This window comes from Cucurbita maxima, unplaced genomic scaffold (assembly GCF_002738345.1).
Source record: "Cucurbita maxima cultivar Rimu unplaced genomic scaffold, Cmax_1.0 Cma_Scf00085, whole genome shotgun sequence".
Lineage (NCBI taxonomy): Eukaryota > Viridiplantae > Streptophyta > Magnoliopsida > Cucurbitales > Cucurbitaceae > Cucurbita > Cucurbita maxima.
The window spans coordinates 349,473-377,165 of NW_019272101.1; the positions used below are offsets into that span (position 1 = coordinate 349,473).

The 27,693-nt window shown below is 34.2% G+C and overlaps 5 protein-coding genes across 12 annotated transcripts; 2 read left to right on the plus strand and 3 right to left on the minus strand.

Moving 5' to 3' along the window:
• Positions 1–94: 94 nt before the first annotated feature.
• LOC111472715 (RNA polymerase I termination factor) lies at positions 95–4,755 on the plus strand. Of its 4 annotated transcripts, none has more exons than XR_002715480.1 (4): positions 95–256; positions 2,068–4,056; positions 4,088–4,140; positions 4,506–4,755. XR_002715480.1 is itself a non-coding variant. In XM_023118337.1 (3 exons), the coding sequence occupies exon 2, from the start codon at positions 2,068–2,070 to the stop codon at positions 4,039–4,041; it is 1,974 nt and encodes a 657-aa protein (XP_022974105.1). In that variant the 5' UTR covers positions 96–256; the 3' UTR covers positions 4,042–4,056; positions 4,088–4,405. The 4 variants fall into 4 exon arrangements, 1 of the variants encoding a protein (XP_022974105.1); XR_002715478.1 differs by having other exon boundaries at positions 4,509–4,755; XR_002715479.1 differs by having other exon boundaries at positions 96–216; positions 4,509–4,755.
• On the minus strand, positions 4,316–8,302 carry LOC111472716 (UDP-galactose/UDP-glucose transporter 2-like). The gene is made up of 8 exons (XM_023118338.1): positions 7,962–8,302; positions 7,525–7,553; positions 7,233–7,434; positions 5,592–5,834; positions 5,411–5,512; positions 5,206–5,313; positions 4,379–4,683; positions 4,316–4,347 (listed from the first exon to the last, which is right to left on the minus strand). Exons 1-7 carry the CDS (start codon positions 8,085–8,087, stop codon positions 4,432–4,434), a joined length of 1,062 nt encoding a protein of 353 aa, XP_022974106.1. The 5' UTR covers positions 8,088–8,302; the 3' UTR covers positions 4,316–4,347; positions 4,379–4,431.
• A 3,121-nt stretch (positions 8,303–11,423) lies between these two features.
• On the minus strand, positions 11,424–13,455 carry LOC111472764 (myb-like protein X). Of its 3 annotated transcripts, none has more exons than XM_023118415.1 (3): positions 12,527–13,455; positions 11,784–12,080; positions 11,424–11,687 (listed from the first exon to the last, which is right to left on the minus strand). In XM_023118415.1, the coding sequence occupies exons 1-3, from the start codon at positions 13,082–13,084 to the stop codon at positions 11,445–11,447; spliced, it is 1,098 nt and encodes a 365-aa protein (XP_022974183.1). In that variant the 5' UTR covers positions 13,085–13,455; the 3' UTR covers positions 11,424–11,444. The 3 variants fall into 3 exon arrangements, with proteins under 3 accessions (XP_022974183.1, XP_022974182.1, XP_022974181.1); XM_023118414.1 differs by having other exon boundaries at positions 11,424–11,910; positions 11,989–12,080; positions 12,527–13,454; XM_023118413.1 differs by having other exon boundaries at positions 11,424–12,080; positions 12,527–13,451.
• Positions 13,456–14,837: 1,382 nt separating this feature from the next.
• On the minus strand, positions 14,838–20,470 carry LOC111472756 (ribosomal RNA small subunit methyltransferase, chloroplastic). Its single transcript, XM_023118403.1, has 10 exons — positions 20,186–20,470; positions 19,472–19,621; positions 19,154–19,210; positions 18,197–18,295; positions 17,766–17,861; positions 17,279–17,363; positions 16,834–16,886; positions 16,594–16,677; positions 15,295–15,405; positions 14,838–15,212 (listed from the first exon to the last, which is right to left on the minus strand). Exons 1-10 carry the CDS (start codon positions 20,426–20,428, stop codon positions 15,147–15,149), a joined length of 1,044 nt encoding a protein of 347 aa, XP_022974171.1. The 5' UTR covers positions 20,429–20,470; the 3' UTR covers positions 14,838–15,146.
• A 3,385-nt stretch (positions 20,471–23,855) lies between these two features.
• Positions 23,856–27,478, plus strand: LOC111472700 (vacuolar protein 8-like). Of its 3 annotated transcripts, XM_023118317.1 has the most exons (4): positions 23,856–24,062; positions 24,168–24,329; positions 24,452–24,538; positions 25,473–27,478. In XM_023118317.1, exon 4 carries the CDS (start codon positions 25,514–25,516, stop codon positions 27,191–27,193), a length of 1,680 nt encoding a protein of 559 aa, XP_022974085.1. In that variant the 5' UTR covers positions 23,856–24,062; positions 24,168–24,329; positions 24,452–24,538; positions 25,473–25,513; the 3' UTR covers positions 27,194–27,478. The 3 variants fall into 3 exon arrangements, with proteins under 3 accessions (XP_022974085.1, XP_022974083.1, XP_022974086.1); XM_023118315.1 differs by having other exon boundaries at positions 23,856–24,329; XM_023118318.1 differs by having other exon boundaries at positions 23,856–24,329; positions 25,478–27,478.
• The last annotated feature ends 215 nt before the right edge of the window (positions 27,479–27,693 follow it).

Here is a 27,693-nt window from a genome sequence, read left to right on the forward strand (position 1 = left end):
AAATCATTTGAAATAATTTAAATTAAGAATATTAATGAAATAAACTAAATATATTTTAAATTATTTTGTTTAAAAATAAATAAAATGTGGAATCCCTAATACATTTTTCTCACTTCCTCCACCATTCTTCACGCCGTCTCATCCTTCGTTGCAGGTTTGCAGGTGTCGCCGCTATCTCCTCCTCCATTTCAGTGCTGCCGCCGCAGCCTCCTCCTAGTGGCTTTAATTTGCACTGTCTACTCTCTTGTTGTCACTGGTATTCTCCCGAGTTACATCTATGCTTTTCGTCTCTCCTGATGAACACAAATTAGAACTTGTCTAATGAAAGAATGGAGGATTTTTTTTTGGTTTTTTCTCTTCTTAATAGCAATAGCGAGTAGTTGTGAATAGCAACGAACAAAACCTCGCGGCAATTTGGGTTTTCTTTTTGAACTGCCTTTTGCTTTGTTCCATATATCTCAGTCGAGACTATCTGTATATTTTTTTGATCTTGCTGAATAGATTTGTTGCAGATCTGTCAATCGAGGCTATCTGTATATTTCTTTGATATCTGCTGAAAATTGACATGTTGATTTTTTCAGCATCTCTTCTTTATTTATCTGAGAATTGGTCGAAATAATCTATCATTCAATTCTGTTCTAATTCCTAACTTGTAAGAGTTATTTGGATTGACCGAAGAACTTCAACCATTTGTATATTTGTAGATTGTAGTTGGATAGAAGACAACAAGTTTTTCTTTTTTTTCTTTTTTTATTTTTTAGATTGAAATTCTCTCCCTCTTGTTAATCTATACGATCTCGCAACTCTAGACTGGGGAGTTCTTCCCTTAACTCCGCCAAAGGTGCATGGAAAACCATTCTGAATTTCTGCTCCCTCATATATGATAGATTGACATACATAATTGGGGATGGAGCAAACTCTTCCTTTTGGAAAGATAACTGGCCGAGGGAAGAAAATTTCCTTTCATTTTTTATCTCTCTCTCAGTGAAGAAGGGGCAGTTTAAGATATGTGGCATGCTGAATGATGGAACCTTGGGCTAAGAAGAAACCAAATAGATGTTGAGATTGAGGAGTATGCATCCTTGCTGCAAAGTTTAGTTTCGGTCACTCTATCTCAAAGGATTAGCTAATGCATTTGGAAGTTGTAGCCAAATTGAACATTTACCATTAGCTCCCTTTTGCATGATCTTTCTCCTACAAGTAGCAATGCTTCACCACAACTTTATTGAAACCGAGCTTTCATTGATAAAAATGAAAGAATAACAAGCTTTTCATTTGAGAAACTGAGCTTAGGGTAGTGATATGGAAAGATCGACCCTAAGAAACCTGGAAACTCTCCTACAAGGTCATCAACACGAATGACAAGTTTCAAAGAAGGATACCTCACTGGAATCTATCTCCACAGTGGTGTACTACTTGCAAACAGAGTACACAAACACAACCTCACCTCCTGATTAATTGTGAATTTGCAAAGGCATTCTGGAACCATTTATTATTATCTTTCAATGGGCAAAACAACGCTGCCAGATGATCTTAAGCTACTTCTCTCGCTTACTTTAGGAGGTCATCCCTTCAAAATAGATAAGATGCATCTTTGGTAGAATTTTATTAAAGCATATTTCTGGAACATTTGGGTCAATTTTCCAGGATAAGGAATACTCCTTTAGTTGGTTTTTGATGCTATAGTTAACAGGGTTGTGACTTGGTGAAGATGTTCTCTTTCTCATCACGACATCGCAATCTCCCTTCTTTTCAATTGGAGAGGTCTTTTGTAAATCTCCCTATAGAGGGTCTCTGCCTCTTTTGTAATTTCATGTATCATTGAATCTTTTTTCTTATAATTTTTTTTTAAAAATAATGCAATAAACAATGTTACTTCGAGTTTACTGGAAATAAGAGCTTGTCTATAGACTCTGCACTCATGTACTTGATTTAAAAAGTTAAAGATCCATTTTAAGCACTTTTATGTAAATTATAGATATAGATATAGATGTAGATACATATCATTATTATTGTTGTTGTTGCTATTATTTTTTACTTGCTCACACATCTATATTCTTGTATTAGATGACAACTCCAGAATTGTTTGCTCAAGATGAAGATGTGACTCATGACAAAATGCAGATGCAAAGGTCAGAAAAGACTAAGTGGCCTGATGGTCCAGATAAAAAGAATGACGGAGAGAAGAAGAAAGAGAAGAGGAAGAAAGAACATAAAGCCCATATGAACGAGCAGAAAGAAGAGACAGAATCTGAGACAGAACTGTGGGCAAAGAAAGAAGAAATAGAAACCGAGACAGAAACTTGCGTAAAGAAAGACAAGGGAATAGAAAAGCAAAAGAAGAAAAAAGCTAAGTTGTCTGAGGGCATTGATGGAGATAATTGTGAAAGAGGGCCAGATGAAGGGAAGGAGAAGAAGAAAAAGAAACAAAAAACTGAGGATTCTAGAGACAATTCTTTATATATTAAGAAGGAGAAGAAGAAGAAGAAAACTAAGTATGTTGAGGGTGGATCACAAGAAAATGTTCATGAAGGAGGAGATGGATTGACAGAGAACGAAGACATTGGTGATCCCTCTGAAGGACTTTCTCCCAAGGGATCATCTAATTATGAAAGAGGGTCAGATGGAGGGAAGGAGAAGATGAAAAAGAAAAAGAAACAAAAAACTGAGGATTCTAAAGTAAGTTCTTCACACATTAAGGAGGAGAAAAAGAGGAAGAAAACCAAGTATGATGAAGGTAGATCACAAGAAAAGGTTCATGGAGGAGGAACAGGATTGACAGAGAACGAGGACATTGGTGGTCCTTCTGAAAGACTTTCTCCCAAGGGATCATCTAATTGTAAACGAGGGCCAGATGGAGGGAAGGAGAAGAAGAAAAAGAAACAAAAAAATGAGGATTCTAGAGACAATTCTTTATCTATTAAGAAGGAGAAGAAGAATAAGAAAACTAAGAATGTTGAAGGTGTATCACAAGAAAAGGTTCGTGAAGGAGGAGCAGGATTGACAGTGAACGAGGACGTTGTTGGTCCTTCTGAAAGACCTTCTCCCAAGGGATCATCTAAGAAAGTCAGATTTTCAGAAGATGTTGAGATTTTTCCAATAGCTGATGGCAAAAGTAGAAAAAAAACTAAGCAAGAAGATGATGGCAAAAGTAGAAGAAGTACTAAGCAAGAAGATGATGGTTTAATTAGAGGCAAGCGTTTTTCCAAAGAAGAAGATGAGATAGTTAAAATGGCTGTCATGCAATACATTCATGAACACGGGCTTGGTGATGAAGGTCTCAAAAAGGTTCTTAAATGTAGGGAGTTTCCTGAACTGAAAAATTGTTGGAAGGACATAGGAAAATCCTTACCTTACAGACCTTATTTGAGTGTATACTATAGAGCTCACATCTTGTTTGAAAGGGACGAGTCGCGTAAATGGACACCCGAGGAATATGAAATTGTCCGAAAGTTTCACGAAAAATATGGATCGGATTGGAAAGGATTGGCTGATGCTCTTGGAAAACATAGGTTTCATGTAAAAGATACATGGCGACGAATAAAACTCACCAATATGAAGAAAGGACGTTGGACACAAGACGAGTACCAGAAATTATTTGATCTAGTTAACATAGACCTGCGAAACAAGGCTTCTGAGGAAAAAATATCCAAGCACGGAATGCTACGTGACAACATCTGCTGGGGAGCAATTAGCGACAAGTTGGCCACGAGATCAAATGCTCTTTGCTGCATGAAATGGTATCGCCAGTTAACGTCACCAATGGTTGCTGAGGGTGAATGGGAAGATGTCGATGACTACCGACTTGTCGATGCTCTTTCCAGCTTGGACGCTGTCTCCATCGAAGATGTGGAATGGGACCAACTGCTTGAGCATAGGGATGGTGATATATGTAGAAAGCGGTGGTCTCAAATGATCAAACACATAGGTGATAATGGCAATAAGTCATTTTCTGAACAAGTTGAACTTCTCTCCAAGCGATATAGCATTGATGTACTTGAAGCAAGAGAAGCCTTTGACGATGCACCTATAGTTGATTAAACAAAACATGGTTCAAATTCATCAGATTTCTTTGCGTTTCTGTTGGACGAGGATCTTATAGCTTGCTTGTTCATTGCATCTCCAAAGTCTTCCTGTTCTGTAAGTCGTTTTTTGTCGCTGCTTATTTAATTTGTTAGTTACTAGCATTGAAAGTAATAGGAGTTTTTTGTCGACCACAATTTCTCTAGTGAACATCTTTAATCTTGAGCTGGGCCTTTGGTCAAATTATATGCTGTAAGTTGTATTTTCATTGTGTGGTCAGACAATTTAGAAGTTTGAGACAGGAAAATCTTAGGTAATATCTTGGAACCGTATGGTTGAAAGTGCATCCTTCTTGCATTTAATATAAATTGAAATTTGAAAATAAGAACAATAAAACAAGATCCTAATTTAAACCAATGGCCTTCTTTCTTCATCTTTTTCGCTTCTTATTTGATGTGCTGCCATTTCATTGTCAATGTTAGCAGGTCTTGAACTCTCGGTACTTGGAAAAGCTCTGTTTTTCGGCTTGTAATCGGGTAAGAGCTTCAGCGTGATCCCCATGCCTATGAGTAGTAGACCTGTCGCATGTTGTTCACTTAATGGCTTTGTGAATATCAAGTAAGATAGCAATAATGTCACTGCCTTTCTAGCTGTTGTTATCTGTGACAGAATTCAATTGTTGTGAGGTGTTAGTAGGATCATTATAATTCAAAGTTTCAATCCTATTCTCAATCATTAATAGTCCTACGAAATTTAATGTAGGCACGTCTTTTAAAGCCCCCGTATGATGCATTTTGAAAATTGTGTTTATTTTCTCACATTTTCTCTACAATCGCTTACCAAGAACAAAAAATCACACGGTTATCAAATGAGGCCTTAGATGTCAAGATTTCAAAGCGTTTTGAGACAATATTTTGAAAATTTAAGGATTAGAGAAAACTAATAGGAAAGTTCATGATTAAACTAGGACTTGGATTATAATTCAACAGATGCACTCAATTAGGTTCAATGATCATATCCTCTTTGGAATGCTGAAACTGAGAGGCATCATTTCTAAAAATGGATGAAAGAAAAAGCTATGGACATTTATGAGATGCTTGAAAGAGCATTGAAAACTCCATAACTTAGCACATGTAGGAGTGGCAAGTAAAGTGAGATAGGTTTTAAGAAGTGAATATTTACCATGGCTGTGGTAGCTGCCCCAAATAGGGCAATGAGTGAAAGAACAGAGACTTGGCCAATGTAGGTTGCCATGGCTTCAAAAACCAACACTCCGTATACGTATTTGTGCTGCATAATACGTCGTATTGTATTCTCAGAACGTGTATTTCCTCAGCAAATTAGGGCGTGAAAATGGGAGAGACAGAGAGAGAGAGCTAACTGTTACCTGAGAACATGAAGTCCATGCTTTAAACAATTCTCCTGTCAAAAGCATGGGCGGGATCAAGAAAGGCAAGCCAACAACGGTCGAACAAAACAGCATCTCCATCTGTTTGGTTACTTTGGAATTAATTTATTATCACATGTAAACAACCATAGAAACAAGAATTGCATATGAGGATCCATACCTGTGTCGTTTCGGGATTCATGGTAAAGATGGCTTCTTGTAAATTACCAAGAAACGAATCCATGATTAGAGCGCCCGAAATCATGACCACACCGAGAATACTGAAGTTCGGAGATGTTTGTGCATCTGCTAATGTGAAGATGATCAAACCCACAACCAAAAGTACAGCTGAAACATATTCGTGAGCTGGATACTTTCGTCTAAGGCCAGGTATGAAGGCGCCCATTATCATCACGGGCAAAACCTGAAACATCAAAACCTAATTAACTTCAAACAACGGGAAATCTAATGTTCATTTCAATTCTAACTTTCATCATGAATACCAATATGAAGAAGGAAAAAATCAAACTAAGCATCAACTTTATATCCAAATGTTTGAATATACTCTTTGTTTTTTTTTTTTTTCTCCAATTAAATCCTCAATTTCACAAAAGGTTAAAATTGTTCATAGATGATGTGAAGCTATATAAAAAAAATAATAATAATAATAATAATAATAATTCAACTAAAACAACAATAATAATAAAAGTATTAAAAAAAAACTACGCACTGTGTATGACTCGAGCTGTAATAATGGGACCATAGGAATCCATTTCATGCTACGAATAACCCTCATAATAAATTTCTTTTTTGACATTTAGTAACTTAATTAAAAAAAAAAAAAAAAGTCAACACCTAAAGGATGAAATTAAAATTATTTAAAAGATTAGGAAAAAAATTAAAGGATGAAATTAATTTTTTCAAAAGATTAGGACAAAATTAAAGGATGATATAAAATTTTAAAATGTCAAAATTAAAAAACTTAAAAAGATTAGGACACAATTAAAGGAGGCAATCGAAATTTTTAGAAGAAACAAAAAATTTAAAATTATTAAGAAAAAATTTGAAAAAAAAGACATAAATACAATGAATTAAATTATCTTTCTAGCAAACAATACAGACCAATGTACACACATGAAGGAAAAGCAATATATATATATATATATATATAATAATTCAACTCAAGGTAACTATTCAAAATTTTAAAAATCAAACTTGTGGGTGGAAAAAAATTGCATCCTTTAATTTGTTCAATTCATTGAATGGATACTATACTGATCCCCATAAGATTCAATCACAACAAGCTATCAAATCATTTATCAACGAGATTATCAATCGACATTCGAAACAACAGATCCTTTTTCAATGAGATTGTCGATCCACATTCGAGACAACAAATCATTTTTCTAGAGATTGTCAATTGACATTCGAGACAATAGATCATTTCTTGACGAAATTATCAATTGACATTCGAGACAGTAGATCATTTCTCAATGAGATTATCGATCGACATTCGAGATGACATTTTGTTTCTCGATGAGATTGTTGATCGACATTCGAGACAACAGGTCAATTCTCTAGTCATCAATCAACATTCGAGACTACAGATTGTTTCTCGACGAGATTAGTGATCAACATTCGAGACGACAGATCATTTCTCGACGAAATTATCAATAAACATTTGAGACAACATATCATTTTTCAACGAGATTATCAATCAACATTCGAGACATAAACTCACAAAGACCAGCTGATTTTTCATATGTGTTCCCAAACAAACAAGATTTGAAAGCATATCTACACAAGAACAAGTCAATTTTACCTTAGTAGATTTGAACATAAGCTGAGCAGGATAGTTAAGAAAAGCCAAAGATCCTTTGGTAAGGCCATGGGAACCCATCAACACAGCAGAAAGCTTTACATAAGTCTTCCAAGGATTAACCATTTGCTTGGCAGTGAATCCTTGGAGATAAATCAGAAAAAGATACACAAATCCTTGAATAAATGTGAAGTACCATCCATAACTGCAGCAAAGAAATTCAACATTGAGGGAAATTAAAGAAATGCGTTATGGAAATTTCAAGGGCATAAGAAGTTTTATGTCAAACGCTCACCTGAATTGCAGCTTGTTATATACATATTCCTAAACATTAGGCAGAAATCGAGATTCAGTTCAGGTAAATTTGTAAAGATCGAATGTAATAATTTCAATCCCCAAAAATGAAAACCAGTAGCATATGAACAGATAAACGGATCAACCAAGCAATTATTTGATATGGAAATGGAATTATGAGGATCTTTAGGTTGAATGCCAAAATCAAAGAATAAGAAATTTTCCGAGCGATTTTCTTTCTTTCCCCAAATTTCATTTTCTCGAGAAACAAACAGAGTAACATGCAGCAACGGAATCACAAATCTCCTTCAATAAATCAAACAAAAACTAAAACCGAATACAAAAAATCAAACAAACAGTACAATAGAATAGCCGTATAAGTCCAGTATTTTCTCGGGAACCAAACAGAAAAGAGAAAATCCGAAAAAGAAACAATACCTCACAAATGCCATTAACTAAGTAGCCAAAGAAAAATCCAGAAGAGCAAATGAGAAACTGGTGCCATTTAGGGCGCTCGGTGAGGGAAATCCCAAACAGAGTCCGAACTTGTTCGTCGTTCTTCATAGTCGCCTGCTCGTCTTCTTCTTCTTCTTCCCCCAATCGATCAACGAAGGCGAAAGTGATGAAGAAATCAAAAGGGGGGAGAAGAATCTGAGACTGTAATTGAAGGAATCAAGAACACGAATCCATTGAAATGGACACCGAAGAAACTTGCATGTTAGAGAGAGAAAATCAGTTGAGAGACATTTAAAAGAGTGAAGAATTGAGTTTATGTAGAAACGTTGGCGCGGAGCCGGCGGTGAAAGTGGACGCTGATTCACGTTACATTCTAAGCTCCGCGCTGGCACCCCCCCCCCCCCCCCCCCCCCCCCCAAATTAATTAATTAATTATTATTTAATTATTTCTTGTTGTTTAAAAAGTATTTTTTTTTTAATATTTTAACGATTATAATTTTGGTCGAGAAAGTTAAAATTTAGTTTTAGACTTGATCTCGACTTTGACATGTAACACTTAGGTCGTGTGTCGTGTGTTCAATTTGTTAGTACTTCTAATGATTAGGGGTTTACACTGATCAACTCAAATTTTTTGACTGGTGTTAGGTTATTGACCCGAGCAACTCAAATTGAGTTCACAATCCCACCCAACCTAACACTATTTTCACATTGGATTGGGTTGTCGGGTTATTTTTTAATTTTTTAAAAAATAGTACATATCCACGGTACATATTACATTAATAACTAAAATTTCATAAAATTTAAATATGAGGTGAAACCTATCATTAACATCAGTTACAAATATTAAATATTTTTAATTTTGTATAATAATTTCAAAAGTAGAGCGGGTTTGGATTAGGATTAGATTGTAACCCTGTTTTCGAGTTGATTATGTTGATCGGATTAAAAAAATGTAACTCGAAACTTAGATTTTTTTCGTTTTTTTTTAAATTCAACCCAATTTATGAAAATTTAAAATAAAATTATATTGAAAAAAAAAAAAAGGAAAGTTTTCAATTTCCCTTCTAAATTTATTAACAAAATTGGTAGAAATTTTGAATTTTATTATTATTTATATGTAATTTTAATTTTAATAGATAATTTTCATATTCATTAAAGATTGATTTTAAAAAACGTGCGTTATGTGGACGGTTCGATCATCTCTATTCATAATCTGACGGCTACATTGGCACTTGATGCTGTGGATTTGCGCGTACTGGATAAAAACTCTTATGCCGCGTCTACTTCAAAATAGGAAATTCCATACGGAGAGACAAGGGTAGATAAGTAATTTAAAATTTTCACGGTTTAATTTATCCAAAAATGTATGAATATTAATACCTATGAAAAGGGAATTTCCATAAATAAATAAATAAATATAAATATAAATGTTGGTCTAAATTTCGTTTTTATATTATTTATTTCTGTCTTCATAATTTTATTTTTTCTATTTCTTATGCATATTTATTTTAGATTTTTGTATCAATTTTGTAAAAAAAATAATTAATTTTTGTAAATGTGCTTCAAAATATTAAAAAAAAATGTATTTTCAAATAAAATTATAAAATAACAAAATAACTTCAAATGTATTTCAAATAATAATAATAATAATAATATGATAATGGAGGTTTAAAAAATTAATATAGACACTACATTTAGGTGTTGGATTCTAAAACGAAGAATTTAAATTTCTTTATTACAAAATTTAAATTATAATTAATTAAAAAAAGTCAACTACAGCACTTATTAAAACAACTTTCTAAAAATAAAATAAAATATAAAAAATTCAACAGTAAAAATTAGTAAAAAACGAATAAATGACAAAATGTCGTAAAATAATTGATATATAAAAATGATAAATAAATAAATAAATAAATAAATATATATATATATATATATATATATATATATAATTTTTTTTTTTTTTTACTTAATTTTCGGTTAGACCATTAAAATAAATGTATCATAGGGATGGGAGAAATAAAATAAAGTATGAAAATAGAGAAATTGTTTTAATAACAAGCAATAATATATTTAAATTTTAGCTCTTTAGCTTAGTACATTGACCTCATAGGATAACTCCCACAAACTTTTATATTATATTTATATCATTAATTAACAAAATATTAATTAGACTTTTACAAAAAAAAAAAAAAAAAAATTGTAAAATTTGTTCGGAAGAGAAAGGACGTGACCTACATTTATACGAGTTGAGATTAGGTTAAAAATGGTTGAGTTGAGCTGAACCAGGTTTATACGAGTTGAGGGCACAGTGGAAGTCGGCAACCTAAATTTTCTTTCTCGTTCCTGTTTGATGGTCGAATTTCTAATCGTACGACTCGTTAATGTTAGACGAACACGACTCTCCACAATGGTATGATATTGTCCACTTTGAGCATAAGCTCTCATGACTTTGCTTTGGGCTTCCCAAAAGGTCTCACACCAATGAAGTTAGTATTTCTCACTTATAAACCCATGATCATTTTCTAAATTAGCCGATGTGGGACTTTCATCATCCAACAGTTAAAATTTCACGATACAAAGTTGATTAATTCAAGGGAATTAGATACGAAGTTGATCGATCGAGTTAGAAGCTTTGGAGTGAGTGCAAAGAGACCTTTCACATGAAGTTAAATAAAGGCTTTGCTAAAACGTCAAGCATGGCTTTTATAACATTAATGAATTACCTTTGACTTTTATTTTAATTTTATTATATATTATACACGTAGTTTATTTTAATTTTATAATGATTTATTCGATTATTTATTCTCTAACAATTTTTTAAAAATTTAAATTTTAATAAAAATTAATATTTTACTTTTATTGAAAATAAATTTAGTATAAAATGATTCAAAATCCGAATCAATCGAACCCAAATAATAATATCCAAGTGTTCTGCTTGATATGGATAGTTACATACTATTGTTCTATCGAAATCGATCGTTATATCATGTTGAAACGATCGTTGTAATCTGCTTGTAATCCGTGCCCATCGAATAGTTGTCTTCTAGACGATGCTTTGTACTAAATGATAAGGTTTGTTCGTTTATGGCCACTACAATTTCTAACCTACGTTTATTTTTCGGTGTTATTCAATTCAGCTCGATAATTGTATCTGCTGTTGGATGTCGATAATTGTATCTGCTGTTGGATGATGAAAGTTCCACATCGGCTAATGTTATTCAATTCAGCTCGATAATTGTATCTGCTGTTGGATGATGAAAGTCCCACATCGGCTAATTTAGGGAATGATCATAGGTTTATAAGTGAGAAATACTAACTCCATTGTTATAAGGCTGGGAAGCCATGAGAGCTTATGCTCAGAGTGGACAATATCATACCATCGTAGAGAGTCGCTTTAATGAATTCTATAAAATAAATAAATAAATAAAATTATTGACTCTATAAAATAAAATAAAAAAATAATTATAGTGATAATTGGAAAATATCAAGCATAATTTCATCAACCAGACATCCAAAAATCCCCTCTTCAATTTCTAATCCCAATTCTTCTCTCTCCTCGTTACCAAACACTCCCCATTTCCCTTCTCTCTCCATCTCTCTCCAAACATTTTCATTTCCCTTTTGTGACAAAATCCATCCAAAATCATTTCGGTTCGATTTATCTCGTTCTCGACCGTGTTCACTTTCTTGATAACACGAGAATTCATTTTCATCTTCTTCAGCTCCCGTCATGCCAATTGTCCCATTATTATTATTATCTCGTTCTACGTCGCTTTCACTTTCTTGTTGGTACGAAAATTCTCGTCGAAACAACTCATTCCCGTCTTCTTTAACTTTTCCCATGCTATTGTTTCTATCCCGATCTTCATCGTCTTCACTTTCTCGATAATACGGACGTTCTTGTTGAAACAGCTCCATTAACTTGTAACTTCTATCCCGTTCTTCATCGTCTTCACTTTCTCGATAATACGGACGTTCTTGTTGAAACAGCTCCATTAACTTGTAACTTCGTGATAATGAAATTGTTTCATCGATATGTTGAAATAGTCGCTCTTTTACGCTTTGTTCGACTTTGTTGTCAATAGATAATAAGTTTACCTGTAAAATGATTTAAAATGTTGTTAAATACTTGAATTTTTTTAATTATAATAAATAATAAAATATATTATTTTATTTTATTATTTATTATAAGAAAAAAAAAATAAACCTAATTTATTTTATTATAAAATATTTTAATTTGTAAATTTGGAGAAAGTTGGGCTTTAAAATTTATGACTTATTAGAACCTAATTTTTTTTATCAAATAATAAATACCTTATTTATTATTATTATTATAAAAATAAAATACCCTATTTTTAAATATTTAATTTCGGTTCCAGTGTGGTACTCTACGGGTGAATCTAGTTTTGTGAGAAAAATTTTGATCTAATCACACGGTTCACAAATTGCTTGCAAAATAAAACAGATCCAACGGTCATGAAAAGTCAAAGAAAGTTAAAAAGACCATTTTCATCATAAGTGCGAAGAACTCAATTATTGCTCACCTTTTTGTCGTTTTCTGAGTTTGTTACTGGCGTTTCCGACGAATCTTCACCGACACAAGAGAAATATACTTTCCCCGCTTCATCGTCGTCGGAGCAACCTTTCCACGACGGCGACGGCAAATCCTCCGCCGTGAAATCGCTCTCGCACCAACTCGAACTGTTGCTATTAGTTGCCGTCGTGGTCGTCGTAGTAGTAGCGGCGGCCGTATAACGACCCGGCGAATCAGCGAAATCAAGCGGCGAAACCGCCATTTCCGCCGTCTCGTCGACCAAATCCCTAAACGATCTCCACCGAATAATGTCCTTCACTTTAACAACGAAATCGTCGCCGGTTTCTCTCTCATCTCTCTCTCTCATCCCCGACAGCCTCCGCGAAAGGCTTCTCGGAAGAATCCTTCGCAATTTCAGCGACGGAAACGAGATCCTCTTAACAAACGACGCCGTTTTCGATTCTCCATTTCCATTACTTTCCTGAAGAAAATCCTTCAGCATTCTGGGCGAGGCAGCATCATCCAAATGAAAAGGGGAAAATGACAGAGCCGCCGCCGCCGCCGCCATTGAAGCAGCTTCAAGAACAGAGGAATTACTAAATCAAGAAATGAAAATGGAATTGAATTTGATTTTAAGTGAGTGAAGTGAGTGGGAGTGATGGATTTATATATAAATCGATTGAAAGAGGAAAGTGGGAGGCAGCTGCGATGATGGGTGTCAGAGCTCAGCCATGGCGGATCAAAGATTCAGAGGGAAAAAGACAAAAGGAGTGAAGAAGATGAAGCTAACGAGGATGCTTCGTTTTTTGTTTTATTTTAATCCATGTAGGAGGAGAAAAATGGTGGGGGATTTGAGATTTTGTGAGATCTTGAAAGGGGGCTGATGAACTGTGTCGTGTTTAGCTGAAAAGGCATGTGATTTTGATTTTGTTTTGTAGTTTTCGACATCCTTAATCAGACATGTCATATGCTTTTTTAGTTGTCTCCTATTGTATTAGATTCATGATCGATGTTGATTCACGTGTGTGGTGCATATCACAATCGAACTAACGATTGTGTTGCTCTTGCTCTTGCTCTAATCTAGTGAACAAGTCAGTCGTGTTTTCGTGGACATATTGATGTATGGTCAGACTCGAGTCACGTTTTCAGAGAAAATTTGAAGAAGGAAAATTATTCAAAACATGTAGGTAAGAGAAATTATAAATACTTAGTCATGTTCGAGGTTTTTGATGACTACTTGGTCTATCTATAATAGTTTGTAAGCCTAACAACCATATAATAGAAATAAACTTAAGAAAGTAATATAACATGAAATGAGCTTAGCGTGTCATTTCCATGCAATTATGAACAACACGTCTTGAACGAGCATGACCATGACAATGTGTGCCTTGTTGAGATTTATGTCATAAATCTTTGTAATTAATTATTTTAATTATAATTTAACATTATCCAAAAAATCCAAGGTAATTAATGGATTCTTGAAAAATAAAATATAATATCTACCGTATTTATTATTCCTTCTTAATATAATGTGTTCTACGTTTTTTCTAATTTTTACACCTGTATTTATTACAAAATAAATAAATAAATAATTTCTGGAAATAATTAAGAATATTTTGAGACTGGCATAAATAATATCTTCCAAAAAAAAAACCAGTTTTTATAGCACTTTTTAATTATTTTATTTTATATTTTAAATGTAGTTTTACCTTTTTGCCCTTATTCATTAATTATGGCAAATACTACTAAATTAATGTTATACAAGTATTTTCATCAATTTTTGCAAAAGAAAAAAAAAGAAAAAAAAAACTATGTTTTGTGCTCTAAGAATTTTAAAACAAAATATAGATATATGTTTCCATACTCAAAATACTTCATATTTTTTGTGCATATTTATTCCTCAAACTAAAATTAAAAAATTGATCCAGTAAAAAAAAAAAAAAAATCCATTCATACTGAAATTTGAAAGGAAAAGAAAAATTAAATCCCAAAATAATTGTAAAAGAAAAAAAAAAGTTGATAAAGTTTAAATCCCGATAAAGATTACCCTTTTCTTTTCTTTCAAACAAAACGCCTCCTTAAAGGGAAACAATCTGAACCATCAAGACCCTTGAATGACTACTCAATGAACTCGTGAGCCAAAGATAAGCGAGACTATAAATGGACTTGACCAACCAAACGAAGGGGTGCAATAAAGATTTCCCTCTTCTTTTCTTTAAAACAAACGCCCCTTTAAAGGAAAACAATCTGAATCTATGACTGCTCAATGAACTCGTGAGCCAAAGATAAACGAGGCCATAAATGGACTTGACCAACAAAACGAACAGATATAATTTAGAATTTTACTAATGGTCGTCGTTGATCATTAATATAACTGGAATCGCAGCATACCAGCATGAAAAGGCATCGATTCGTTCTAAAATGGAACGAACAGCAACTACAAAGTTAGCTATAAATCACTTACCTAGCTTGCATTGGTTCTTGTCAAGCTGTTTGTGGAAGCTTCCTTTTCCTTCCCAGTCCACTTTTCCTTCAGTTTCTTCCTTCCCTGCTCCTCCTTCCAACCTCCTTTACAGGCCATCCTGAAGGAACTTGAATTTGAGTATCTCTTCCAGTTAATGCCTCGGGTTTTACTGCTTCACAATCAAATTATGTAACCTAACAAAATCATCCAAGCTTAGCTCCTCTGGTCTTGACTGCAAACAGACCATATATAAAGAATAGAGTTAATAGATTCTGAGGAAACTAGAAGATTGGCAGAGCAGAGATATGCCTTACTGTTGCTGGAAGGCTACAATCTTCCAAAGCTCTTTCTATCTCGAGGGCTGTGCTAATGTGTTGAAGCGATTTTCGTAACATTTTACGCTTGCCATTGAATGCTGAGTTAACCTATATCCATTAACAAAACAAAGCCTGTTAAAGGATAGTAGCGGATACATTAAAAAACAAACATCGATGCGGTAACAAATTGGTGCAGTTCATTACTTAAAAAGATTTTATAGTGCGAAATACGAAAACTAAAGCGCACACTCTAAAGTGGTTCAATAGGTGTCAGCCGGAGCCGAAGCTCGCTATGTTTGCCCACTTCGAGAACGGTTTTTCTCTCAATTTGAAAGATGGTTCCGTGAGTCCAAAGACGCCTAAGGCAAGCCCAAAAGAAGATTTTCCTCTTCCTTGTTAGGAATCACAACTCTCCTCAATGGTATAATACTGTTCACTTTGAGCATAAGCTCCATGGTTTTGCTTTTGGTTTCCCCAAAATGCCTCATACCAATGGATATGTATTCCTTACTTATAAACACATGATCATTCCCTAAACTAGCCAACGTGAGACTCCCTCCCAACAATCCTCAACAATCGCTCTCCTCGAACAAACTACACTATAGAGTTTCCCTCGAGACCTATGGAGCCCTCGAACAGTCTCCCCTTAATCTTAATCGAGACTGGACTCTTTCTCCAGAGTTCTCGAACAAAGTACACCCTTTGTTCGATACTTGAGTCACTTTTAACTACATCTTCGAGGCTCTCAACTTTTTTGTTCGACATTTAAGGATTCTATTGACATGACTAAGTTAAGGGTATGACTTTGATACCATGTTAGAAATCACAACCTCCACAATGGTATGATTATTGTCCACTTTGAGTATAAGATCTCATGGTTTTGCTTTTGATTTTCCCAAAAGGCTTCATACCAATGAAGATGTATTCCTTACCTATAAACCCATGATCATTCCCTAAATTAGCAAATGTGGGACTCCTCCCCAATAATCCTCAACATTCCTCACATCTATGTTCTAGCGGACAACACCGCTAAATATGGGACGCAGTCCTTTATGGATGTTTTCTCTTGATATAACTAGATCAAGATGGCCGAGGAAGACGAGAGAAAACAGCATTATAGTATAGCAACATGCTCTATATTGTAGACTATTTTATGCAATAGCAATGATCAAGGAAAATGATATAGCTTGGTATTGTGAAACTAAGAATTTTGTTGAGCACAAGAATGAAGAAGAAATATATATGAATGAAGAGCAAAATTTGTTAATGTTAACGAAGCCATGAGGGAAATATAACCATTGAGAAGAAGCTCTTGATGGAGGAAACTGCAGGATAGTCTGCAGCTTGCTTCAGCTTGAAAGATACAACAGCTGCGTCAACCTATAAAATCGTAAACAAATGAAAATATCACTTCAACCATTTAATAGCCTTTTCTTTAAGAAACCAAAATTTTCCAGAAGAATCAAATCATGGATGGGGTTGAAAGTATAAACAGAAAAAGAAAAAAAGATATCTCATAAATGAGAAATTACTTACATTAGGCTGAGGAAAAAAGTTTGTCCTTGGAACTTTAAATTTGAATTCAGGATCTATAAAGGAAATGGAAGAGAAATCTTACAAATAACTTCATAAAAATTTGTACGTTACCAAACAAAGCTTAAAATTTTGTATATTTAAATCATTATGACCCATCAAACAAAATAATAGCAGTGAAATTTTTCTCCAACTTCAGTAAGATAATGTAGCAAAACAATATATTACGTAGGTATTTAAGGTTTAGTAATTTGAATCATGTAATCAATCATTTCATAGTCTTCAACCAAATGAAGATGGAGATCTTAATGCATTCATAAATTTTGTAAAATACAAAATTGTGAACAATATCTATATAATCAGTTTAGAAGATGGCTATAAAACATGTACAGCACATATCAAACAACATCGACGTTTCAATTTGGAAGAAGTAGAACTAGTAGGATACCTGAATAAAAGTTCACAAATACATTGATGGGGCGTTTTTCAGATGTTCCCGAAGATGAATCCACTAAGCGTAGAGCTGTCTCCTCCTGATAGTTTAAACACAAATTCATGGTAGCTGTGAAAATGACTGATGATATCATGGTTTAAATAGTGCGGCTCCAGCCGAATAATCTAGAATACAAAATAATCTGAAAGTCTATCATAGTTTATACATGTATGCACACGGTATCTTGCCTTTGATATTATCTATAAATTTTCAAAAGAATCTCATAGCTGATTGCAGAAATACTGTATAAAGCCTGACTAAAAATGCAGCAATTACCCCTTCAATTACATAATTGAAACTTGAAAGTTTGAAATGTTGTTTTTTTTTTTCCCTATATTGAATGACAAAAATAGGTTTTAAAAATAAACAGATAAAAAATATTAACCACAAATAACAAGGATCCAATCATATCCAGAGCTTGTTCTTCAAAAAGCAATATTACCTGGAGTAAAAGAACAACTTCTGAAAAAATGTCTCCCATTGGAAGAAGTAGTTTAATTATATCTGTACTTATATTGAATGGTATGTTGGAGACTACCTACAGACAAGAAGCTCAAGTAAGCTAATTTAGAATAAAATAGTTCACTTCAAATGGATACACTTTCTGGAGCATAAACTAAAACATGCTTGAGTTTCCCGAACAGCGAATACAAACATGACAAACATTTTATGAGCAAAACAAAAACTTCATGACACCATTGAAAGTTATGGAGCTTAAGCATTCATTCTTGAACTTATGTAAAAATATGCAAGAACTTGAGAACCATTGCATAACAAAAAGACCACAGGAAAATGGTTACTGCACAAGGCATATTCTGATACAAAATAATCAAATGTGATAAGTTAAGAAGCATATCTAGCAGATGGACTTACTTTTGCAGGTTGTGATTTTGAATCAGACAACTCAATACTTTTGAGCAATGACGACATATGTGAACTCATGTGACATTTAGTGAAGTCCTCGTTTAGAACCTGCATGATTCAGTTGGAATAGTCACAACATTGCCTACACTGTAAGACATGGACATGGCAAAACTTATATTGACCATGTATGAATCCAGTAAATTCAAAAAATGCTTGTAATAAACATAGAACTAAGAACAAATATCTTATTCCCAGCACCATCAATTTTATTAACTTCTACTAAGCAACCATACAAGAAGCATTTTTTAGTGATATGAAAAATATAACAACCCAAGCCCACCGCTAGCAGATATTGTCCTCTTTGAGTTTTCCCACAAGATTTTAAAACGCATCTACTAGGGAGAGTTTTCTACACCTTTACAAGTAACGTTTCGTTCCCTCTCCAACCGATGTGGGAACTCATAATCCACCCCCTTGGGAGCCAGCATTGGCACACCGCCCAATGTCTAGCTCTAATACCATTTGTAACAGCCCAAACCCAAGTCCACCGCTAGCAGATATTATTGTGAGATCCCACATCGGTTGGAGAAGGGAACAAAACATTCTTTGGTGTAAAAACTTCTCCTTAGTAGATGCGTTTTAAAACCTTGAGGGGAAGCCCAAAGAGAACAATATCTGCTAGCGGTAGGCTTGGGCTGTTACAAGAAAAGAATCATAAAAATGTGCTAGGTGAATGGAGAATATTAAAGATCCAACTTCAGGTGTTGCATAAAAGATTGGCTTAGTTACATGGCCGGCAATCTTATCAGTAGTTTTCTTAATTGACTTCATTGTGAATTTAACAAAAAATAAATGAAATACCAATTTCTAGGAGTGATCTTCTTAGTCATGTAAGATGTTGTTGTCCTTACAGAATTTTGATCAGCAATCCTACTATGTTATCCCCGAAAAAATGATTTAACTTACCTTCAATCTGTTTGTGCCAGCAAATCTTTCATCTACAAGAGCAGCCATATATGAATCCTATACCCAAACAGTAAATCCAAAATAAGACAGATATTATATATCAGAGTGGATAGTTGAAGTAAAAGTTAAACTTGTATCTGAGAACCAAAAAGTCAATCAATCTAACATTCGAAGATTCAAACATTCCCAGATTTAATGTATATGTTAGAAATGAGCGTTATTTGCATAGTTAACTTCAACATCCATTTCTCCCATCTGGACTCGTGGATCAAAGCATTACAGAAATCAAATCATAAGACAGAAAACAAAAAAACCAACCTTCTCAACTGCAAGCACTGTAGCACCTAAGTCAATAAGGACGCTGGTTAACGATCCAGTTCCGGGCCCAATTTCCAATACCACGTCACCCTCTTTAACATTAGCTGCAGCAGCCAGCTGCTCGTTTATTGAAGAGTTCAACATATAATGCTGCAAACATAAAAGATGCCAACAAGTGAAGGAAGGAAACCATAGGCTACTTGGAATTCGGTTCAATCCTACCAATGACTACTCATCCTTGAGAGAGGATCAAATCAAACTTGCAGTTTACTAATAATACTCTCGAATGTCCCATCTTCAATCCCCGTATTTAAATCTTCAAACCTCGTTGTCTCCCTAGTTTTGGGCAGGAAATGAGACCTCAATACTAATCATCAAAAAAAGTGATTACCTAATGACTTGCGTGAAGAAAAAGATCAATACATAAAGAATAGATCCCTCCAAAATTATCCAGATACTTGGTGTCCTCTCAATTCTTAAATGCTATCCAGAACAAAGGCTTCCTCCTGAATTCCAGCATGTAATCGAATAGAGAAAATGACTCTACATTTCCTATATCAAGATTTCCACACAAATTATAAAGTGGCCATTACTAATTTACCATACACATTTCCCAATTTCCCAGTAATCCAAACGCAGATAAAAGAAATTAACATCGTAAATCACTTAAATAACTAGGACATAATCAGATAAACGCAGTGTTGGAGAACAAACCTGGCCGAGAGATTTTCTTGGCATGCGGCCTTTGGAATTGAGAGCTCTTAGAGTGGAATGATAATCATCAGGATTAACTCTTCCCCCCTTTCTCACTGTAGCAGCAGAACAAGATACGAACGGAGTAGCCCGCCGTGCGCCGACGGTGGGAGTAGTCGCCGGAAAACAGAATTTAGGGCTCTGCGGAGAGTTCGTAGGGGAAATTGGCGGGAGGAAGAGATTCGGAAGTGGCGGTGCTGCCATTTTCTCACTCTCCACGGCTTACAAGCTGGGACGAACGTGGATAAAAGTGTCCTGAATTTTGGAGGAATATATAATTAGATAATTCCAATTATAAAATGTTATATTAGTAAAAATATCTTAATAATACTCTTTAATTTTTAACAAATTTAAAAGAAAAAATTAAAAAAATTACCTTTAAATTTTAAAAAGTTTCTTTGTAGTTTTTTTTAATAAATTTTGAAAATATTTTTATAATTAGTACCATATTAACAAATATTTTAATCTATATTTTATTTTATGTATATATGTATTTTGTATTTTTATGAGTTTTAATTGTGTTAATTAATCTCTAATTTGGACTTCATAATTTGGTTATAATTAATTACCTCAGTTGAATAAAGTTAATTAAAAGTTACTCAATGGTTGCCACAGTACAACTATATTATTAGACTTACTTAAAACCGAGAAATTTACAGTAGCAGTAATTATTGGAAATAAGAAGATGTGAATAATAATTATGGAATATTAAAATTGTGACTTAAAACTAGACACTATATATAATTGTGTATATTTATGTGTTATGGCGTCCTATAATATAATATAAAATAAATAAATAAATAAACCTATATTTTTTTTATGGATAATTTAGACTCGATCTTATTTTAAATTTTTTTGTTTGATTTAAAAAAAATTAAAATATTTTTTAATTTAAAATTTTTTCATTAATATCCTCCCACCTAAAAAAATCAATTATATATTTACTCTTAGTAATACCCATAATTTTTTTTTTTATCAACATACCTTTATTTATTATTATTAATGTTTCATAGATTATTTATAAACATTTTAATATTATTTTGAAAGTTTCACGACTATTTTTAAAACGTAGTCTAATAATAAATGTATTTTTTTAATTTTAAAGGTGTTTTTTATTTTTATTTTTTGAAAATTAAGAATATTAATTAAACTTTTTTTTTTAATAAAGTATTTACAGTCTTCTATTTAAAACTAACGATATATATATTTTTTTTAATTTTTATAAAAGTTTAATTTTTTAGTTTTTTTAACTTTTATAAGTTTAATTAAATGGAATAAATCTATTTATAGGTTTTTTCTAAATAATTAAAAAAATAATCTTACAACCCAATTTAACCCAACTCGAAAATAGAGTATTAAGTTGGGTTGAGTTGTGAACTTTATTCGATCGGGTTACTAACCCAACTAATATGAAATCTCGAGCTTGTCCGAAACAAATTCTCAACCTAACCCATATACACCCATAAAAACTACAACCTAATATAGATTCTCAAAACTTATTCCATTTTGTTCAATCATTAAATCGATCAATCTCGAACCATAATGACAGGTTCGTTGCTCAGCTTATAAAAATCCCAATTTATAGTGATTTTCGAGACGGGCAACCATTTTATACTATATATTAATGCATAACTATTCAATCAAATATACTAATATCATGAATTATTGAAAATAAAAAATGGTAAATTATTGGACTTTTTGCTTTAAATAAACCAATTTACATGTGATTTTACTTTATTAAAAAGCAATTTACTATTATTTTTAAATTAATTTATTCATTTTAATATTCTCATTGCAAAAATAATATATTTTTATTAATTTTCATATTATTATTTTCTGCCATTACCTACCACTCCCACTACCACTAAGAGAAATAAAAATAATATATTTTTATTAATTATATATATATTGTCAATAATATATAATTACATGTTCCCACATCTTTCCAATAAAAAAAACTAAAAAATCAACCAATAATAATATTTATATAATTTAATTAGTTAAAAAATGTAATTTTGGAAAATGTACTTACAAAATTATTAATTTTTTAATTTTAATTAATACAATAAAAAAAATTAAGATATATTGATTTTTGCAGCCGAAAAAACAGTAGTGATATTTCTCACACGTGGGGTAAAAGAAAACAACACGTACGGATGGCTCTACACGTGGTAGATCTGCCACGTCATTCTGTCGATAAGGATGGAGCCAGAAAAGGTTCAAAATTGGCTCAATCTTGACCGATGGTTCCCAAGTGATGGTTTAAATCCTAGCCGTCCAATTAAAGGCTCCGTCTCTCCAATTAAAAATAGGAGAAAAATATTGATTGGATAATAAAGTAAATTAATTTAGTATATAAAAAAAATAATATTATCATTTATTTTGAGATGGTTATTTTAAAGTAAATTAATTATTATAATCAAATTATAAAAGTCAATGTTAAACATGATGAAGTAGTGATCATAATTAATTTATATTTTTATGAGATTATTCAATATTTCTTTTAATTAATTAATTAATATTTTTTATTTAGCACCAAAAAAATATTAACAATGAGTACTAACACATGCTTTGAATTATAGATTCAACCTAATCCCATTAAATAAATAAATATATTTTTTCTAAAATTAATATTTATGAATATTTTAAAAAATTAAAATTTTAATATTTATGTCAACGTCAACATTTTTAATAATTGAAGTTAAGTTAGGAATCTTGCTAATTAATTTCATATAGTAATAAATAATAAAAAAAAAATTAATTTCATTAGATAAACAATCATCCCTAAATATGAACATGAGGCTTAGTGAAGTAGATCGAGGTTGCGTTGTTGGGTGCTCTTATTGAAAAAAATAAGTGGAGTCATGTCGATACGACTGAATCTGTGAGATCTCATAATCCTGCATTGGTTGGGGAGAGAAAAGAACTAAACACCCTTTTTCTAATAGATGTTTTAAAGCCGTGAGACCTTAGGAGTGGCTTGTGAGATCCTACAAGCCTTAAGGGGAAGCCCGAAAGGGAAATTTCTCAGGTAGACACATTTTAAAGCCTTGAGGCCTTGAAGGGGGTGAATTGTGAGATCCGAGGCTTGAGGGGAAGCCAAAAAGGGAAATTTCCCTAACATACGCGTTTTAAAGCCTTAGTCTTGAAGAGAGATGGATTGTGAGATCTCACAAGCTTTGAAGAGAAGCCCGAAAGGGAAATTTCCTTGGTAGACACGTTTTAAAGCCTTGAGGCCTTGAAGCGGTGTATTGTGAGATCCCACAAGTCTTGAGGGAAAGATTAAAAGGAAAATTTCAGTAGCAAACACGTTTTAAAGCCTTGAGCCCTTGAAGGGGGTGGATTGTGAGATGTCATAAGCCTTGAGGGTAAACCCGAAATGGAAAGCCCAAAAAGAACAACAATATCTAATAGTTACAATATTGGATAGCTGTTGATCTCATCTATATTTTTCGTACCTTCAATCTTACTTATGTTTCTCATTCTTAATATGATATCAGACCATTATTCTTAACATTTTTTTTTATCAAGGAATGGAAAGAATTTTAGATTTAATATTCTAAATATCCCAAAAACTAAACGGTTATATTAAAGTTCAAACATCCATGTTGCCTCTCGTTCCCAACAATCCCATAGTAAATTAATTGTTTATGAGTCAGAATCTGAGACGAAGCGACAGTGGGGCTAACAATTTCCTCCTACCAGAGAGAGAAATTGGTATGAGATGTCAAGAAATTTGATTTTTGAATGCGATCGTCCTTGTCGGTGTCTATTACTGTTACAAAAAAGCTCTGATTCTTCTTCAATCGTTTTCAAATTTCGGCTTCTCGATCCTCTGGTACTGTGTCCTTTCACTCTTTTCCTGTTCATTAGCTTCGTCGTCTTCCCGCGATGATTTTTCAAACTTTTTTAGCTTTTCCCCAAATTAAGAACCATTTTGTAGCTTCTGGATTTTCTTGAATCTTCGAGTTTGTTCATTGGATCGATTCCCATTCTTAATTCGAGCAATGGTTCTTCAAGATCAGACGCTTTCCTTGAATCACTGCTGTTGAAAAAGCGTTTGCAGATCAAGCTTTACTTGGTTTACTGTTCTTGAGTTTTGAAGGTTTGCTCCTGAATTTCGCTTTTGCTTGCCTTTTACTTGTTTGATCTTTCAGGATTTGTTTGTTCTTGTGGTTGAGTGTTTATCTGGGTATTGATTGATGTGGTTCGATGTATTCTTTACAGGTTGAGGAGTAGCAATTGCATATGGTGGCTATTATGTTCATCATGCTGGAAATGTTCCATTTCTGAAGGAAATCATATCAGTTCAAGGTATTCTATTACTAGCTGGACCCATCTGAAAAAATAACTTGTTTATATCTGAACAGCCCAAGGTTCCTACTATTGTTCTTCATTATTGAAAGGAAAAAGTTCATACACTGTCTTATCTTCAAATTGAAGTTTCTCTTTCAATCCATAATCAGCTAGTTTCCTTATGATATCAAATGGTAAAGAAAAAAGGGAATATAGCTCAAATAGACTCCCAAACTCATCTCACCCTAGCTCTATCGCAAGTAGATATTTTTCTAGTTGGGCTTTCTCTTTTGGATTTCCCCTCAAGGTTTTTAAAACGTGCCTACTAGGAAGATGTTTCCACACTCTTATAAAAAGTGTTTCGTTCTCCTCTCCAATCGACATGGGATCTCACAGTTCACCTCATTCGAGGCTGAGCGTTCTTGCTGGCACTCATTCCCTTCTCCAATCGATGTGGGACCCCCGAATCCACCCCTCTTGTCGGCACACTGCCTCTTGTCCACCCCCTTCGAGGCTCAACCTCTTCGCTGACACATCGTCCGGTGTCTGGCTCTGATGCCATTTGTAACCGATGTTGTCTTATTTGGACTTTTTCTTTCAAGCTTCCCCTCAAGGATTTTAAAATGCATAAAGAATGTTTTGTTCTCCTCTCCAACCGACTTGGGATCTCAAAAAAAAAAAAAAAAAAAGCAAAATACTTTTGCATTTATGAGAGGAGATAACTCATGTGGCAGCTATACTGCACTCTAGTTTTCTGTTGGTTGGTTGTCGTTCATTGTTTTCAGCAGAAAATATGTGCCGGTTTGGCTTTTCTTTAAACCTCAAATACAATTTTTGTGTCTATATTGCAACCCCTCCAATGTCTTTCGATTTGAATAACGTTGTTTTTTGCCTGTCTGTCACTTGGATCATGTCTTGAACTTTGCTGTTTTGTTTGAATTTGTTCTGATAGTTTAGCTCTGTACTGCTCAATTCATTTCCATTTGGAGAATCATGGTGGAGGTTAGTGTAAAGGGACGTCGGGGAGAATCTCGGTTGGCTGAAGATTGGTTGTTACTTGCCCAAGAGCTGGTCCCGGTAGCACTACGTAAGGCTATGGAGGTCGAAGTGTTTCTCGGTAGGTGGAAGATGATTATTTCCAAGATGGAGCGAATCCCGTCTCGTATATCGGATTTGTCTAGCCACCCCTTTTTCGCCAAGAATGCTCTCTGTAAAGAGCAATTGCAGGCTATCTCGAAAACGTTGGAAGAAGCAATTGAATTGGCGGAGATCTGTTTGCAGGAAAAGTATGATGGGAAGCTTAGAATGCAGAATGATCTCGACTCGTTATCCGGGAAGTTGGATTTGAATTTGCAAGATTGTGGCCATTTGATCAAGATCGGTGTGCTGGGTGAACCCACTTTGCCTTTATCTGTAACTGGTACTTCAACTGAACCCGAGTCGATTGACCATAGAAATGTGAGGGAATTGCTCGCCCGGTTACAAATTGGGCACTTGGAAGCCAAGCACAGAGCTCTCGACAGCCTTGTCGAGGTCATGAGAGAGGATGAAAAGACTGTCCTCGGCGTCTTGGGACGTAATAACGTTTCTGCTCTAATCCAGTTGCTTTCTGCAACATCGCCCTGCATTCGTGAGAAAGCAGCAATGGCGATTAGCTCGATTGTGGAATCGCGGAGTTGCGAAAATTGGCTGATTTCAGAGGGTGTTCTACCACCTTTCATACGACTTGTCGAGTCTGGAAGCACTCTTTGTAAAGAAAAGGCTGCAATTTCCCTCCAAAGACTATCAACATCAGTCGAAACTGCACGCGAAATCGTTGGCCATGGAGGAGCTCAGCCACTGATCGATATCTGCCGAACCAGCAACCCTGTGTTGCAGTCGGCAGCTTCGTGCACTTTGAAGAACATGTCAGCCATTCCAGAGGTTAGGCAATCTCTAGCCGACGAAGGAATCATTCCAGTAATGATCGATCTCCTCGGTAGCGGAATTCTCTCAGAGTCGAAGGAACACGCAGCCGAATGCTTGCAAAACCTCACTACAGGCAGTGAAAAGCTACGAATGTCTGTGATTTCAGAAGGTGGCATACAAAGCCTATTAGTTTACATCAACCACACACGAACCCAAGAATCCGCCATAGGGACACTGAGAAATCTCCTCAACTTGGTTCCGACCGAGATTCTAACATTTCTTGGCGTTCTTCCATGTCTACTTCGTGTCCTTAAAGAAGGATCATTAGGTGCTCAGCAGGCAGCTGCATCAGCAATCTGCGTGGTTAGCAGCTCACCAGAGATGAAAAAGATACTCGGGGAAGCGGGGTTCGTTCCTCCACTGATCAAGATGCTCGAGGCGAAGTCAAACAGTGTCCGAGAAGTGGCAGCACAAGCCATCGCGAGCTTAATGATGCTGTCCCAAAACAGCAATGAAGTGAAGAAAGAAGAGAATAGTGTCCCAAATCTTGTGATGTTGCTGGACTCAAATCCAAAGAACACAGCAAAGAAATATGCAGTGGCATGCCTTGTAAATCTTGCTCTGAGCAAGAAATGCAAGAAGCTGATGATATCACATGGAGCAATTGGGTATCTCAAGAAACTTGTAGAAATGGAGGTTCCTGGTGCTAAGAAGCTATTAGAGAGATTGGAAAGAGGGAATTTGAGTATTTTCAGCTGGAAATAAACCAAAAACCGAGTCGTTCATCGTTCCATCCATCGTATGCTCGTCATTTTTGTTGGATCTTGCTGTTCAAATCGTCGCGGATTGTATATATTCGAGTATGAACGACGAGAGCAAACTCGATTCCTTGTTCGTGAGGATATGAGCGGAGAATTTGACTCAAGAACCATCCGTGTCTCTCCGTTTTGCTTTGTAATATTCGGAATCCTTCTAAATTACAAGTGTTTATTAGGTTTGAGAACTTAAAATAAAAGTTTAATAAGTCCCTAAACTTTCGATTTTGAGTTATCGAACTCTTAATTTTGTATCAAATAAGTCTCTAACATATTTAAATTTTTAAATAGATCTCTAAACTATTCAAAATTGTTAAATCCGGTAGAGCTCGATTGATTAAGAATCAATGTTATGAATAAAGATGAAATTATATTGATATCGACGTTATATTAAATTTCAAATTTAGGGGACTATCGATAAAATATCAATAAAATTTTTCATAAATAAAA